Source organism: Pristiophorus japonicus, chromosome 15, assembly GCF_044704955.1.
Source record: "Pristiophorus japonicus isolate sPriJap1 chromosome 15, sPriJap1.hap1, whole genome shotgun sequence".
NCBI lineage: Eukaryota > Metazoa > Chordata > Chondrichthyes > Pristiophoridae > Pristiophorus > Pristiophorus japonicus.
The window spans coordinates 53408887-53427098 of record NC_091991.1 but is presented as its reverse complement, the minus strand read 5'-3'; the positions used below and the strand labels follow the sequence as shown (position 1 = coordinate 53427098).

At 42.4% G+C, this 18212-nt stretch overlaps 1 protein-coding gene across 1 annotated transcript in view; it reads left to right on the top strand.

Annotated features, from left to right (window-relative positions):
* Positions 1-18212, top strand: part of LOC139280759 (IQ motif and SEC7 domain-containing protein 3-like) — a 202802-nt gene that overhangs the window by 102172 nt on the left and 82418 nt on the right. Inside the window, exons 6-8 of the mRNA XM_070900434.1 lie at positions 1595-1720; positions 3348-3447; positions 11096-11257. Of these exons, the coding sequence (XP_070756535.1) occupies positions 1595-1720; positions 3348-3447; positions 11096-11257 (388 nt within the window). The remainder of the gene's footprint in view (positions 1-1594; positions 1721-3347; positions 3448-11095; positions 11258-18212) is intronic.

The window sequence follows — 18212 nt, the reverse complement described above, 5'->3', positions numbered from 1 at the left end:
TCATTAAGCAAGGTATGCTCAGGATTCAAGGACCCTCCCTACAATGCCGCCTATTGCACCTCCTGCTGGCCTATAGATCCCACCCGTACTCGCTCACGGGGGTCCCACCCGCAGAGCAGCTCATGAAACGGACACTCAAAACTCGGTTGTCCCTCATCCACCCAGTCCTGACCGACATAGTTGAGGGCAAGCGCAAGTCACAAAACGAGTACCATGACTGTAATTCAAGGGGGAGATATATAGAAATAAATGATCCTGTATTCATCCTCAATCACGCCATGGGGCCCAAATGGCTTGAGGATACTGTAATTGGCAAAGAGGGGAATAGGTTCATCGTGGTAAAACTCAACATTGGCCAGATATGCCGTAAGCATCTGAACCAAGTAAAAAAAAAAGTTCAGCATGGAACGGAGGAACCTGAAGAAGACCATGAGATGGAGCTCATATTATCGCCAGCAAACGTGCAACAAGAGTAATCGGAAAAATGCACAGTCCCTGAGGTCAGCCCGGACAGGCTAGAATCACCACAGGTGACAGACACTCACGTCAGTGTCCAACAACCAGAGCCCCAACTGCGGCACTCCACGAGGGAGCGTACAGCACCTGAAAGACTGAACCTATTATCCCAGTAAGACTTTGGCGGAGGGGGGGAGGGGGGGGAAGGTGATGTCATGTTTGTAACTACAATGTAACACCACTGTGTTACTGTATACACTCAACTCAGATGCACACCTTGACCACAGGGGGTGAACTTGTGGGAGACTCTGCTTACCTGATCACACAGGTATATAAACGTAGGTTCCATGCAGGGTCATCACTTCTGGAGTCCTGTAATAAAGAGTTAAGGTCACAGAGTGGCCTTGTCCCTGGAATGTGCCTCGTATGGTTTCATGCTGTCGAGTAAGGACTTTACAGTATAAACAGTTGCTTAATGAATATTGTACATTTTACACAGCTTGGTACACCAAAGTTTAATGCAACTGGAGTTAATGTCAGATCATTGATTCCACATTCTACCCTACATAACCGAGAGGTGATCCAAAACTCGGCGGCCCGTGTCCTAACTCGCACCAAGTCCGCTCACCCATCACCCCTGTACTCGCTGACCTACATTGACTTCCGGTTAAGTAATGCTTCTCTTTCAAAATTCTCATCCTTGTTTTCAAATCCCTCCATGGCCTCGCCCCTCCCTATCTCAGTACTCTTCTCCAGCCCCACAACCTCCCCCGAGATGTCTGCACTCCTCTAATTCTGTCCTCCTGAGCATCCTCGATTATGATCGCTCAACCATTGGTGGCCGTGTCTTTTGTTGCCTCGGCCCTAAGCTCTGGAATTCCCTGCCTAACCTCTCCGCCTCTCTACCTCTCTTTCCTCCTTCAAAACGCTCCTTAAAATCCATCTCTTTGACCAAGCTACTTATGCAGCTTGGTGTCAAATTCTTATCTCATAATACTCCTGTGAAGCGCCTTGGGACGTTGCACGATGTTAAAGACGCTATATAAATAAAACATTTTGTTGTTGTTGTTGTAAAGTAAGATGAGATAATGCCCATCCCAGCCCCCAGAAATAACTCAATGTTTGCTGGTTTTCTTAGGCCCTTTCTGTCCCCCACCGGCGGTTGGTTTGCTGCAGCCGACTCTTCGAGGTCATGGACATCAACAAAGCACAGAAGCAGGCAGCTCATCAGCGTGAAGTCTTTCTGTTTAATGACCTTGTTGTGGTAAGAATCTCTCTATTGGTGCAGAGTAATGAATTTTGATACCTACAGACTTGAATAAACAAACATGGCAGGCTTGAACATGCTTCAGCTCTTCATTACAGTTCATCAATGTGTTGTTACTATAAGCATTAGTTAAAAACTGAAAAGATTGATGTAACCATAGCTTGAAACTGCACCATTTTATTCCCTCCTCTCCTCTCGGAGTCGGGTGCATTTCTCTGAATGCCAGGATCCTTTGTGTACTTTATATGTGAGCTTAGATGTAGGAATAACTGTATAGCACTCAAAAATGAGGAACTAATTTGTTATGCCTAGGTGTTATTCCAGGCTGATGCAGGTGTCAGTAGCAACATTAGTCAATCTGCTGAGCATGAATCAAGCAGGTGATGTCACACTGGGCATCATCGACTGCACACATCAAAGTTTCAAAACAAGACCTCAAAATATACATGAACTTGCTGAACATGCAACTGGTGCATGATGACATGCAGGCCATCTTGCAGGTCTGTGCCAGGTATCCTGGCAGTTGTCATGATGCTTTCACTTGTTGCCGGTCCTTAATTAATTCTATCTTTCACCCAGACCATCGGATCAGAGACTGACTGCTTGGGGACAAGGGCTATTTCCTGCACACATGGCTCCTGATATCTGTCAGGAAGCCATGCGCAGATGCTGAAATGAGGCACAATCAAAGCTTTGCCTCCTGAAACAAGCTTGTGGAGATGTTAGAACCCAGAGCCTGACTACCAGCATCGAAGTTGTGAAAGCTGTATAACTGAGGACCACACTGCAGCTCCATAGAACTGGCCACATGCTCCATTGGTTAACTGCATTGCCACGATGTCATGTACACAAATTGGAAGTGGACTCCTCCACATTGTCCAACATGATGTGGAAGCTCCCTGGCAGGTAGTCCAATTGCTGGTATACACTTAACTGACTGCTTTTAAAGGCTGGGCTCTGGATCAATGTTCCTTGTAATTTCCTTTGCGCTGCGCATCTCATTCAAACATCCACACAAAAAAGCACAATTTTTTCAATTTAAAAGCCGGCTCACTGATTGATAGCGGGGACCTTGGTATCTTCCTGCAGTCTCCAGCTTTCTTCTTCATTACCAACCACACAGCCAATTTTTATATCATCTGCAAACTTCTTAATCTTACCCCTTACATTCAAGTCTAAATCATTGATATATGCCACAAAAAGCAAGGGACCTAATACTGAGCCCTGCGGAACCCCACTGGAAACATCCTTCCAGTCACAAAAACACCCATCAACCATTACCCTTTGCTTCCTGCCTCTGAACCAATTTTTGATCCAACTTGCCACTTTGCCTTGGATCTTTTGCTTGGGCTTTTACTTTCATGACCAGTCTGCCATGTGGGACCTTATCAAAAGCCCTGCTAAAATCCATATACACTACATCAAACACAGTACCCTCATCATTCTCCTTGTTACCACCTCAAAAAATGCACTAAAGATAGTTAGACATGACTTTCCCTTAACAAATCGATGATGACTGTCCCTGATTAATCCGTGTCTTTTTAATGTTAATCTTCTTGAGATGTTTCCTTACACATGATTCAATTTAAAGTGCTGATTTAATTTTATAATCTATTACTTACAGATTCTTAAACTGTGTGCAAAAAAGAAAAGTTCTGCTACATACACTTTCTACAAATCCGTTGGCCTTCTGGGAATGCAGATTCATCTCTTTGAGACTGAGTGTAAGTGTTTCTGTATTCTTCACATGTTGCTTCTTGTTGGGTTAAAGCATAGGTTGCAGTTCCCAGCCTCTCGGGATGTAATCACTGTATTTAGCAACAGTAACAGATAGTCACGCTTATTTTACTTCCCTCCAATTTAAACTTGTTGAGGATAGTCTAAACCAGCTGTCTGGAAAATACAGGTCAATATATTCCAGCCGGATAATACAGATCCTCACAACTCACAGTCTATTTCAAACTGATACAACAAGGATCTATTGTCTTATCCTAGGCTCATTAGTCAGGATGACCAGAAAAATAAAAAATTCACCATTTCTCCTGGTGCTGTTGTGCTTTTATTTTTCCATCATAAGTCCTTCACCGCAGAAGACTATAATATTTCCCTTAGTGATTCCCTATTTTCTTTGCTATGAGCAAGAAGAAAAGGAGAGCAGGAAGAACTAGGGAAGGAGCTCTTCACTCACAGCATGAAGGGAAACAATGAAAATCTCACATGCTATGTATTTGTTCAGTTCCTGCACTTGGTATTACTCCCATTAAAGAATGTCTCTCACACCAGAAGAAGGCCAGCAGAGGGCCTCCACATTCACTGTTATCTTTTTGAAAGATAAAGTAGCTCACAACCAAGCACATAAAACTGCCACAGGTGGTGAGACCTTTAATCCCTACAAGGAAAAGATGTGGAACTGTTGGGCAAGAACCTAGTACTTGGGGAAAATCTGTGCTCTTGACAGCATTCTCTCATTGATGTCCTAGGTCTATAGGAAAGATGAGCTGTGCTGCTCACACTGTCACTTGCTTGGTGCAGTGGTGAACAGCACAGCACAGGTTAATATTACAAATGTTCCCAGATGCTGCCTGAAAATAGCCAGTGGCATACAAAGTTCAGTGGCATAGTTACATCTACTGCTACTGGCAATCCAATGGCTCTGATAATGGGATATCCAGGTCCAGGGCAGGTAGATGGCACTACTATTATTGCCAAATGATGGAAGGACATCTTTCTCAAGCATTGCTGAGTGGTGAGGTTCAGATGTGACCACCTTGGTCTATATATGTGGAATTCTGCGTACTCATGGATGGGTGCCCGATGCCACTCCTGTTTCCAGCCTGCATGAACTACATTGTATGTACAGTGTCAATCTGTATGAACAAGAGGAAGGATCTAAGAAATATGTAGTGGAAAATTTCACTGATTCTCCTGGAACATTTATTGGGGAGGGAAGGAGGTATGAAGGGTCTTGTGATACCTAATGAATATTTCGGGTAAGTAGTAGATGTGTTCAACACAAAGGACAAGGCAGGGCAAAATGTGAAACACACTTATAACAATGCATTGATTTAAGGTGTGACTGCTTCCTGTTAGCTTGACTGATCTGGTAAGGTCATTGGACTTCTTTCAGCACGGAGTAGACATAGAGTGTAACTAGAGGTTGCAGTCACAGCCAATGCATCTCCTAGTCTCATGGGATTGGGTGTAATATATTAGCTTTGATTGAGGATTGATTAACGGAGAGAAAACTGAGAGTAGGAACAAATGGGTTATTTTCTGGTTATAACAAGTGAGGTGCAGCAAGGATCAATGCTTGGACCTCAGCTATTTAGAATCTATAGCAATGACTTAGATGAGAGGACCGAATGTAATGTATCCAAGTTTGCTAATGATACAAAGCTAGGTGGGAATGTAAGCTGCGAGGAAGATGCAAAGAGATTGTAAAGGGATATGGACAGGTTAAGTGAATGGGTAAGAAGGTGGCGGGTGACGTATAATGTGGGGAAATGTGAAATTTGGTAGGAAGAATAGAAAAACAGAATATCTTTTAAAAGGTAAGAGACTAGTGAATGTTGCTATGCAGAGGGATTTGGATGTCATTATACATGAACCACAGAGAGTTAACATGCAGGTAGAGCAAGCCATTTAGAAGGCAAATGGTATGTTAGCCTTTATTGCAAAAGGGTTGGAGTACAAGAGTTGCTGCAATTAAATAAAGCTTTCATGTGACCACAATTGGAGTGTTGAGTACAGTTTTGATCTCCTTACCTAAGGAAGGATGTACTTGCCTAATACGGCACGCAAAGAAGATTTGCTGGATGGATTCCTGGGATAAATGGGTTGACCTATGAAGAGAGATTGGAGAGATTGAGTAGAATGGGCTTATATTCTCTGGAGTTCAGAAGAATGAGAGGTGATCTCATTGAAATGTATAAAATTCTTAGAGAGCTTGACAGGGTAGATGCTGAGAGGCTGTTTTCCCCGGTTGGAGAGTGGAGAACTAGGGGTCACAGTCTTAGGATGAGGCCAGCTATTTAGCACGGTGATGAGGAGAGATGTCTTCACTCAAAGGGTTGTGAACCTTTAAATTTTCTACCCCAAAGAGCTGTGCATGCTCAGTCATTGAGTACATTCAAGACAGAGATCAAAAAATATTTGGACACTGAGGGAATCGAAGCATAGAAATATAGAAACATAGAAAATAGGTGCAGGAGTAGGCCATTCGGCCCTTCGAGCCTGCATCACCATTCAAAAAGATCATGGCTGATCATTCACTTCAGTACCCCTTTCTTGCTTTCTCTCCATACCCCTTGATCCCTTTAGCCGTAAGGGCCATATCTAACTCCCTCTTGAATATATCCAATGAATTGGCATCAACGGCTCTCTGCGGTAGGGAATTCCACAGGGTCACAACTCTCTGAGTGAAGAAGTTTCTCCTTATCTCAGTCCTAAATGGCTTACCCCTTATCCTCAGACTGTGTCCTCTGGTTCTGGACTTCCCCAACATCGGGAACATTCTTCCTGCATCTAACCTGTCCAGTCCCGTCAGAATTTTATATGTTTCTATGAGATCCCCTCTCATCCTCCAGTGAATACAGGCCCAGTTGATCCAGTCTCTCCTCATATGTCAGTCCTGCCATCCCAGGAATCAGTCTGGTGAACCTTCGCTGCACTCCCTCAATAGCAAGAACGTCCTTCCTCAGATTAGGAGACCATAACTGAACACAATATTCCAGGTGAGGCCTCACCAAGGCTCTGTACAACTGCAGTAAGACCTCCCTGCTCCTATACTCAAATCCCCTAGCTATGAAGGCCAACATGCCAATCGTCTTCTTCACGGCCTGCTGTACCTGCATGCCAACTTTCAATGACTGATGTACCATGACACCCTGGTCTCGTTGCACCTCCCCTTTTCCTAATCTGCCGCCATTCAGATAATATTCTGCCTTCGTGTTTTTGCCCCCAAAGTGGATAACCTCACATTTATCCACATTATACTGCATGTGCCATGCATTTGCCCACTCACCTAACCTGTCCAAGTCACCATGCAGCCTCTTAGCGTCCTCCTCACAGCTCACACCGCCACCCAGCTTAGTGTCATCTGCAAACTTGGAGATATTACACTCAATTCCTTCATCTAAATCATGAATGTATATTGTAAATAGCTGGGGTCCCAGCACTGAGCCCTGCGGCACCCCACTAGTCACTGCCTGCCATTCTGAAAAGGACCCGTTTATCCCGACTCTCTGTTTCCTGTCTGCCAACCAGTTCTCTATCCACGTCAGTACATTACCCCCAATACTATGTGCTTTAATTTTGCACACTAATTTCTTGTGTGGGACGTTGTCAAAAGCCTTTTGAAGGTCCAAATACACCACATCCACTGGGTCTCCTTTGTCTACTCTACTAGTTACATCCTCAAAAAATACCAGAAGCTTTGTCAAGCATGATTTCCCTTTCATAAATCCATGCTGACTTGGACCAATTCTGTCACTCCTTTCCAAATGTGCTGCTATTTCATCTTTAATAATTGATTCCAACATTTTCCCCACTACTGATGTCAGGCTATCCGGTCTATAATTCCCTGTTTTCTCTCTCCCTCCTTTTTTAAAAAGTGGTGTTACATTAGCTACCCTCCAGTCCATAGGAACTGATCCAGAGTCGATAGATCATTGGAAAATGATCACCAGTTCATCCACTATTTCTAAGGCCATTTCCTTACGTACTCTGGGATGCAGACTATCAGGCCCCTGGGATTTCTCGGCCTTCAATCCCATCAATTTCCTGAACACAATTTCCTGCCTAATAAGGATTTCCTTCAGTTCCTCCTTCTCACTAGACCCTCGGTCCCTAGTATTTCCGGAAGGTTATTTGTGTCTTCCTTCGTGAAGACAGAACCAAAGTATTTGTTCAACTGGTCTGCCATTTCTTTGTTCCCCATTATAAATTCACCTGAATCTGACTGCAAAGGACCTACATTTGTCTTCACTAATCTTTTCCTCTTAACATATCTATAGAAGCTTTTGCAGTCAGTTTTTATGTCCCCTGCAAGCTTACTTTCATACTCTATTTTCCCCCTCCTAATTAAACCCTTTGTCTTCCTCTGCTGAATTCTAAATTTCTCCCAATCCTCAGGTTTGCTGCTTTTTCTGGCACATTTATATGCCTCTTCCTTGGTTTTAGCCTATCCTTAATTTCTCTTGTTAGCCACGGTTGAGCCACCTTCCCCATTTTATTTTTACTCCAGACAGGGATGTACAATTGTTGAAGTTCATCCATGTGATCTTTAAATGTCTGCCATTGCCTATCTACCGTCAACCTTTTAAGTATCATTTGCCAGTCTATTCTAGCCAATTCACGTCTCATACCATCTAAGTTATCTTTCCTTAAGTTCAGGGCCCTAGTCTCTGAATTAACTGTGTCTCTCTCTATCTTAATAAAGAATTCCACCATATTATGGTCACTCTAACTCAAGGGGCCTCTCACAACAGGATTGCTAATTAGTCCTTTCTCATTACACATCACCCAGTCTAGGATGGCCAGCCCTCTAGTTGGTTCCTCGACATATTGGCTTAGAAAACCATCCCTAATACGCTCCAGGAAATCCTCCTCCACTGTATTGCTACCAGTTTGGTTAGCCCAATCTATATGTAGATTAAAGTCGCCCATGATAACTGCTGTATCTTTATTGCACGCATCCCTAATTTCTTGTTTGATACCGTCCCCAACCTCACTACTACTGTTTGGTGGTCTGTACACAACTCTCACTAGTGTTTTCTGCCCTTTTTAAATTCCGCAGCTCCACCCATACAGATTTCACATCATCCAAGCTAATGTCCTTCCTTATTATTGCACTAATTTCCTCTTTAACCAGCAACGCTACCCCACCTCCTTTTCCTTTCTGTCTATCCTTCTTGAATGTTGAATACCCCTGAATATTGAGTTCCCAGCCTTGGTCACCCTGGAGCCATGTCTCCGTGATGGCAATTATATCACATTCGTTAATTGCTGCCTGTGCAGTTAATTCGTTCACCTTATTACGACTACTCCTCGCATTGAGGCACAGAGCCTTCAGGCTTGTCTTTTGAACACACTTTGCCCCTTTAGAATTTTGCTGTAATGTGGCCCTTTCTGATTTTTACCTTGGGTTTCTCTGCTTTTTACTTTTCTTCTTTCTATCTTTTGCTTCTGCCCCCATTCTACTTCCCTCTGTCTCCCTCCATAGGTTCCCATTCCCCTGCCATAATAGTTTAACACCTCCCCAACAGCACTAGCAAACACTCCCCCGACATTGGTTCCAGTCCTGCCCAGGTGCAGACCGTCCGGTTTGTACTGGTCCCACCTTCCCCAGAACTGGTTCCAATGTCCCAGGAGTTTGAATCCTTCCCTTCTGCACCACTCCTCAAGTCACGTATTCATCTGAGCTATCCTGCGATTCCTACTCTGACTAGCACGTGGCACTGGTAGCAATCCTGAGATTACTACCTTTGAGGTCCTACTTTTTAATTTAACTCCTAGCTCCCTAAATTCACCTTGTAGGACCTCATCCTGTTTTTCACCTATATTGTTGGTACCTATCTGCACCACAACAACTGGCTGTTCACCCTCCCCCTCCAAATTGTCCTGCAACCGCTCTGAGATATCCTTGACTCTTGCACCAGGGAGGCAACATACCATCCTGGAGTCTCGATTGCGGCCGCAGAAACATCTATCTATTCCCCTTACAATAGAATCCCCTACCACTATTGCTCTCCCACTCTTTTTCCTGCCCTCCTGTGCAGCAGAGCCACCCATGATGCCATGGACTTGGCTGCTGCTGCCCTTCCCTGGTTCGTCATCCCCCCCAGCAGTACCCAAAATGGTGTATCTGTTTTGGAAGGGGATGACTGCAGGGGACCTCTGCACTACCTTCCTTCCACTGCTCTTCCTGTTGGTCACCCATCCCCTATCTGTAACCTTTACTTGTGGTATGACCTGCAGCATATAGGGATAGTGCAGGAAAGTGGAATTGAGGTAGAGTTCAGTCATGATCTTATTGAATGGCAGAGCAGGCTTGCGGGGCCATATGGCCTACTCCTGCTCCTATTTTGTATATTCTTTGGTTGGCTTCCTTCCCTCTGAATCTAGGAGTCATCCCATTAATCCGCTTCAACCACATCAATGCTGCAGTAGCATTGGAATTCCTTACCTCCCAGAGGCAAGCTGCCAATAGACAGTACAAAAAACACTGGCAGCCCACCCATAATATTAAAATTCATTTGATGCAGGAAAATGTGATGGGGGTGAGAACAGGTCACCACTGTGTGTGAAAGTGCATGTCCAGCTGTAAACCCACCATGCAACAAAATCCAGCCTTAATGCTTTGAAGAGTTTGGGTGCAATTTTGACAGGTCGATATCTTGGTATGTTCAGCCCCTATGCCTCACTTCTGCCACTGTAGCGATCAGCAGCATTTGTAAATATGCATCTTTGAGGCCCACTCTAGGCTGGTTGCATCCAGAAAAATGTGCTCTACACGTGGCTTAGAGGCCATCACCAAATTGGTGGGTTTAAATAGCCGGTCATTCCCCATCCTCCCGATTGCTTCTTGACTCTCCCAACCACTTCTTTCCCCCTCCCCCCGCTCTTGGTCACCTCTCCATCTCCCAATCACTCCCCCCACACCCCACCTCTCTTGGTCACCTCGCTACCTCCCAATCACTTCTCCTCCCCACCCCCCATCTCTCCTGGTTGTTCCTCTCCCTCCCGATTGCTTCTTGACTCTCCCAATCACTTCTTCCCCACCCCCCCCACCCATTCCTCCTCATCTCTCGGTCACCTCCCTATATCCTGATCGTTCCCCCCTCCCAGGACCTACCTACCATGATGCAGCACCCCAAAATTGAAATCCCCTTCATCGGTGAGCTGCCTGGGGACACCCAGCAGGCACCTGAAGCTTGCAGCCTCAACTTAAATGCGGCCCGAGGTCCAATATCAAGTGTACCTCAGGCCTACCGATGCCTGTGCAAAGGTCGTTCCCTTTGCCCAGTTCAGCATGAGCCAATTTCTAGGGCAGAATGTGTGAATTTAACATGGGGATTGAATTATCGTACCAGGCCTGGCACATTTATCTCCTACCGTCTAATCCCACATCACCTGAAGAGTGCACTTGATCTTGATCTCACTAATTATATATGAACAAAATGTACTTCCCTGGAATTCTTCTTTAAATGGTGTTAATTTTATATGTAGTTTCTTGTGGTGCAAGTCAAGGTTAATTGTTTCTCATGCATTCATCTGTCCTCTGACTTAGAAGATGCACAGAGCAAACTAGGAAAAAGAATATGAGAGAGTTTACATTTACCTGTGCTAATAGCTGAGTGTTTTCTCTGCTAGTTTATCCTCATGGGATCACCCTAGTCTCATCTGTTTCTGGCTCTGAGAAGAAGCAGGCACTCAGTTTCTGTGCACCAAGCTCAGAGGAGCTCCAGAAGTTTGTTGAGGAGCTGAAGGAGTCAATAGCGGAAGTGACAGAGATGGAGCAAATTCGAATTGATTGTGAGTAGATGCGTTTCTATGCGATTGTTGCTGCTGCAAATATGTTAACCTGTTGGCTGGGCGCAATTGGTTAAAACAAAAAGGCCTTGTTCTGCATGTATGTAGTGATCTTAGTTATTGATTTTAGGAATTCTCAACTCCATTGTTTCTGCAATTCTACAAAGCAGGAGGGAGCTGAGAGGCTGCATTCTCCAAAGGAAAGTTTAATACTTTCAAGTATTAATGTATTGTTGTGATCATATTTTTTCCCTGAACATTGAATAATGGATATTTATTTTTAAATTGCATTGTTTATAAGGATTTTTTGGCTATTCTTGAAAAGTCTCCACAAAGTTACCATAGATTCATTTGATTGATGACAGACAGCAAGGCTGCTTGAAATATAGGCTGCTGACATCTTTTAGGCATTTAATAATATCCTATGGCTTTGGTACATCTTGTTCCAGTTAATCAATGGTGGTCATTTTTACTACCCACCTGTTGCTCTTATTTTCACAGTCGTTCATCAGGCGGTGGGGTGTGGGTGGGGTGAGCTGCAAATTAAAACTGATAATAAGCACACTGCACACACCATGGCACTCCTCACAAAGCACCGTGCCACTGTATGTATTGACAGAGTTAGCACTAACAGAACAGACCCTGAAAAGCCTTATCACTGTGGAGCCCTCCGTCCCCAAAACATTTTCCACAAATACCATACAGTTTGCCAACTTTGCACTGTTATCAAGCTTTTATATCTTTTTAAAGCATATTGGAATGTATAATTAATGGAATATTTCTATTGTTAATGGATATGTGATAAATAAAATATTTTACCAGCATTTCAAAACTTAACGGGGCAGAAATTCCTGCCTCCCGGGTCCGTACAGAGTGTGTACGGACCCGGAAGGCATCGTAAAAGCCGGTTTTCAGCGCATAATGCGCATGCGCTGAAAACCGGCTTTTCCGATCTGTTAAGCTGGAGCTTGACAGATCTTCCGTATCTCGGGAGCGAGGACATTTGCAAGGGCAAGATTGTGGGATTTACTCATATCTTGCCCAGCAAATGTCCTCAAAACTCTTGCACCTGATAAAAGCAGGCACATAGCCTACAACTACAGATGTAAGAGTTTTTAAATGCACAAAAACATTTTAAAATAAAATTCTAAAAACACATTTTATTGTTAAAAACGCTCCCCATTATGGTAAGTTTATTTTAAACCATAATTAAGAAAACTTTTTAAAAATCAGAAACGTATATATTTTTTAAATACATAAATAACTTTAATTTAAATTAATAAAAATATGTGGTGTATTTTTTCTATTTTTTATTATTGGTTTTGTGTGTTTTGGGGGGAGCGGTGTTTCTCATTCATAATAATGGGAACTTCAACTTACGGAGTTCCCATTATTATGAATGAGAACATACTTTACCTGATTGGCTGCCCAGAGCCATGTGATGCAGCTCCAGACCTGTGCACGTCCTGACGTGCACGTGCTGCAAAGCACAGTCAGAGGAGGCCTCAGGACCGGGAACACGTGTGGATGCAGCAGGATAAGGTAAGTGCACATTTTAAAAAGGTTTTTTACCTGATCGCCCCGTGAGAAGCAGCCGACCGGGATTTCTGGGCCAATACTTTTTACTTCCTTTGCACCTGTGTCAACCAGAAGTTATAAGTTTCTCCCTTGGTAAAACTAGACCCAAAGTAAGCTGCTTGTAGTGTGATTATGTATATCATGTATACATTTCATAGCAACATAGGAACAAGAATAGGCCATTCAGCCCCTTGAGCCTGCTCCACCATTCAATGAGATCATGGCTGATCTGTATCTTAACTCCATCTATCCAGCTTGGTTCCGTAACTCTTAATACTTTTGCCTATCAAAAATCTATCAAACTCAGTTATAAAATTTTGAATTGACCTAGCCTCAACAGCTTTTTGGGCGAGAGTTCCACATTTTCCTTTGTGTGAAGAAGTGTATCATGATATCGCACCCGAACAGCCTAGCTCTAATTTTAAGGTTATGCCCCCTTGTTCAGGGCTCCCCCATCAGAGGAAATGGTTTCTCTCAATCTACCTTATGGAATCCTTTAATCACCTCAATTAGATCACCCCGTAATCTTCTATACTCAAAGGAATACAAGCATAACCTATGCAACCTGTCCTAATACGTTAACCCTTCTAGCCCCGGTATCATTCTTGCGAATCTGTGCTGCATCCTCTGTACGGCCAATATAACCTTCCTGACGTATGGTGCCCAGAAATGAATGCAGTTCTCCAGATGGGGTCTAACCAGAGTTTTATGCAACTATAGCAGAACTTCCACTCCTTTGTATTCCAGGCTTCTTGAGATAACGGCCAACATTCCATTACCCATTTTAATTTCTTTTTGTACCTGTCCACTAACTTTAGTGTTTTCTGTATTGTGACCCCTAAATCTCACCTGCTCCTTCACAGATCCACACTTCTCACCATTTAGAAAATACTCTGATCTATCTTTCTTCGGTCCAAAGTGGATGACCGCACATTTCCCCACATTGAATTCCAATTACCACAGTTTTACTCATTCACTTAATCTATCAATGTCCCTTTGGGACTTTCTGCTCAAATTTACACTATTTACTGTGCCACCTAACTTAGTGGCATTAGCAAACTTGGATCTATAGCTCTCTATTCCTACACCTAAGTCATTTATAAATATAGTGAAAAGCTGATGTCCCAGTACAGATCCCTGGGGGTCACCACTAGTCACATCTTGCCAATTTGAGTACATACCCATTATCTCTACTCTCTCCTACCTCATGACCAATTCCCTATCAATGTCAATAGGTTGCCTCCAAATCCGTGTGCTCTCATTTTTATTAGCAGTCTCTTATTGGGAACCTTATCGAATTCCTTCTGGAATTTCATATTAATAACATCCGTAGACACTTCTTTATCTATCATGTTCGATCTAACATCCAATTTCCTACAACTTAAATTACCTGTGTCGTCTCACACAGAATTATGGTGGTAACTCTGATTACATGAATTATGGTGGTAACACTGCCTTGTTATTTCCAGCTTTGAACTCAGACAATGAATAAAATAAAACATTGCATTCTTTGAATTCTACAACAGTAATTTTTGTCAAAAATTCCAACTGTCTGACCTTAATAAACAACATGAAAGTGATGAGATATGGTATACATTCATAAGAGAAGCAAAGGGACCTTCCTCATAAATGAAGTAGGCATTATAACATAATAGCTGTTATGTTGCACCCTGTTTGTGCAAAAGCTGATGACAGCAAGGAAACATTAGGAGTAAGATTTAAAAGCAAAAAAGTGGGATTTTTGAGGGGGGTCACTGGCATTGTGGATAGGGAAATGTCTATGGATGTTGTCTATATGGACTTCCACAAGGCTGTGATAAGAGATTATTAGCAAAAATGAAAGTGCAGAATTGGAAGTAATCTTGTGATATGGGAGGAAGGAAACAGAAAATAGGGATATAGGGAACATTCTGATTGGTGGGATGTGACAAGTTGTGTTCCCCAGTACTGGGGCCTTACCTTTTCATTGAGTTTAGATGCCGTTCAATGTGGGGTTATCCACTTTGGATCTGAGAAAGACAAACCTGAATGTTTTCTCAATGGTGAAAGACGAGGAGCTATGGAGAAGCAAAGGGAGTTAAGTGTGTATGTGCATGGATCACTGAAAGCTAGTGCACAAATACAAAAAGTAATCAAAGAAGCTAAAGGAAGGTTGACCTTTATCTCAAGACGGTTGAAATATAAAAGTGGAATGCTTAAGTTGTACAGATGTTTGGTCAGATTCCACCTGTGTTCAGTTTTGGACACAGAAGCTGAGAAAAGATCAGCCTTGGAGAGGGCACAGCACAGATTCCTCAGAATGATACTGGGGCTTAAAGAACTAAATTATGAGGACAGATTGTATAAACTTGTATCCCTTAAGGTTAGATGGTTGAGGGATGATCTAATCGAAGTGTTTAAAATGGTAGGCTAGGTAGAGAGAAACTATTTCCTCTGGCGGGGAATTCAGAACAATGGGGCAGCATCTTAAAATTAGAACTAAACTATTTACAAGTCAAAAGATGAAGCACTTTTTCACACTGAGAGTAGTGGAAATCTGGAACTCTCCCTCAAAGGTTTGTGGATGCTGGGCCAATTAAAATTTTCAAGACTGAGTTTGATAAATATTTGTTATGTAAGGGCAAATGAAGTTGACGTACAGCTCAACAATGATCAGATAGAATGGTGGAACAGGCTTGAGAGGCCTAATGCTGGTCCTATGTTCCTATGAGATGGAGCTATTAATTTTTAAACCAAAATGAGTGAACCTCACTCAAAATGATTGAGACTTAACAGATCTACTTGTACAAGTACTGTATCAGAACTTTCCCAGAAAATAAAAATAACATTACAATGTTTTTCTTTTACTTATTCTGTAATGAGGATCATTCCACATTGCAGAAGGAACTTTAACTCTCCTTGCTTGTTCTTGAGAGATTACTTTTACTTCAATTTGGAAGTTAGCAGCTGCCATGTTGAACATTTACAAGATATGTTGACGTTAAGACTGTGTCTTACCACTGTTTTGTAGTAATGTTGTGATGTTAAAAAAGTATATTTGGAATCCTATAATATTTACAGTATCAATGAATCACCGACTGAGCTGTTGACACTGTGCAAAATTTCACTGTGAAATTTTCAGTTGTGAGTCACCGACGTACACAAGGTGTCAGTCACCTCATGTCAAAAACAGAAGAGTGATTAAAAACACCAAGCTGCATCCATCATATGATCATGGTAAAACTTATCTAAATTTTTATCCCTAGAATTGTATGTGCAAGTGCGTGCAGGCGGTGTAGGTGTAACAGTTCAAATGATTTACAGTTTTCAATTTCCCACCATAAACCATACCAATGTTGTACCAATATATCACTACATATCAACTTCATTTTTCATATGTGCAAAGTGCCCAACGGATCTAATATGATAAGTTTCTGTGAGGAAAAGCTTAGCAAAAATTAAATCAGATGTGTCACTGAACTTGCTGACCTCCGCTTGTCTTTATATTCAAACTGAAAGGCCACCAAAGGTGTGGGTCATACAGAAAAAATGTGAAAATTAAAGATTAAAAAACAGGGTATCTAATATTTATTAAAAGGAACCTTCTTCATAAAAATAATCTTTGGATTAATCTTTAATTTTAAAAACATACAATGAGGTGAGGTAAATTGCTTCAAAATGCCTCACTGCAGTATGAATGAGGAGTCTCATTGCAATGTATGTCATTGCCTTGTTTCTTTAGTAAATTGGGACGATGACCAAAAACGTTTTTTCCTTTAAAGTCAAATGTGTAGCTGCAACATAACTTTTCATTCCTGACAATGAATGGATCCTTTATTAAGGTCCGGTATCATAAAACACACATTCCTTCTCCCAATCAACTTTCTTCTGGATAATGTTACAAGTTGAAGAGCTGATGGGAAAGATTAAACTTCAGATTAAGATTAAATTCATGATAATTCTGATAGGGATGAGCAGTGGAATAAATTTGCGAGGTGACTCAAATGAGGTCATTTTGCAATGTAAACTCAGGAGTGAGTCTTGACTCGGTGGTAGCATTCCTGCTCCTGAGTTGGAAGATTATGGCATCGTCCCACTTTAGGCAGCCTTGGGAAGCACAGAGAAGAGTTCAAGCCTCTGAATACTGGGTTGATATCCAGTGGGGAACTCGTGTCCAATGGGATTGCAGTGCAGTGGGGAACCCCCATTGTATCTAGCTGGTTCTCTTGTTAGGGAGTTGTGAGTCAGGCTAATGACCTGTTCACATAAAAAGGAATTTTGTTACAGAAACAAAGCAGTGTGTGATCTGTGTCTGACTCTTGATCGGGATTGTCAGCAGGTAACCAAGTTTTCCTCTTATTGATAAATTTTTGAGAAGATTTCACGCTGAAATGAAAGGTGCTTCACAGGAGCATTATCAAACAAATGTTGACACCAAGCCAGATAAGGAGATATTAGGGCAGGTGACCAAAAGCTTGGTCAAAGAGGTAGGTTTTAAGGAGCACCTGAAAGGAGGAGAGAGAAGTAGAGAGGCGGAGAGATTTAGGGAGGGAATTCCAGATTTTAGTGGCTAGACAGCTGAAGGCACAGCTGCCAACGGTGGAGCGATTAAAGTTGGAAATGTGCAGGGGGCCTGAATTGGAGGAGCGCAGATATCTCGGAGATAATAGGCAAAATGTTACAGTTTTTGGTTTGCATCTAATCGCTTCTGTCTCACAGATCTAAGAGCAGTTCTTGTGAGCACACCTTGTTTCCTATAATTGCGAAGCTGTATCTTTTCTATATTTTGTTCTCACAGAAGTGCACGACTGAGTGCTTGATGTAATTTACTTTCAGCATTTACTGTGGAAACAAACTCTTTTCAAAATGCTGGCTATTGCCACACAGACCAGAGGTAGACAGGCTAAGGTAAATAATATATTTATTTACAATGAAATAGTAATATGAAGCAACGAAAGGGTGAAGTATTATACGTACATTACAGGGGTACATTTCTGAATTTGCCTTGTCCGCTGGGAGCACATATTAGAAATTCAATTGAAGCTGCACATGCTTAAAAAATTGTGCGTTGTGCGTGGCTGAATTCCTGATGTGCATTCTTGGCAGGACAGGCTCCCTCCCTCACAGCGTGATGGCAGAAAATGACCCTTCTCCATAAACAAACAAACATTAAAAAGTCCACAATAGATCAGTTACCCTGAAGAATACTTCTTGTATCGAGAACAAGTATCTGGTCAATGTTAAAGTTTTACTTCCAAACAGTGAATTCAGCCTTTTTCAGGCCTTCTCTTGTGAACCTTCAGTTCAAATGATTCCACAAGTAGAAAGTTATACTGAACTATCATTCTGAATGAGCAACACATTTCAGAAGGATTATTGCCAGTTTCAAACGCCTGCTCTT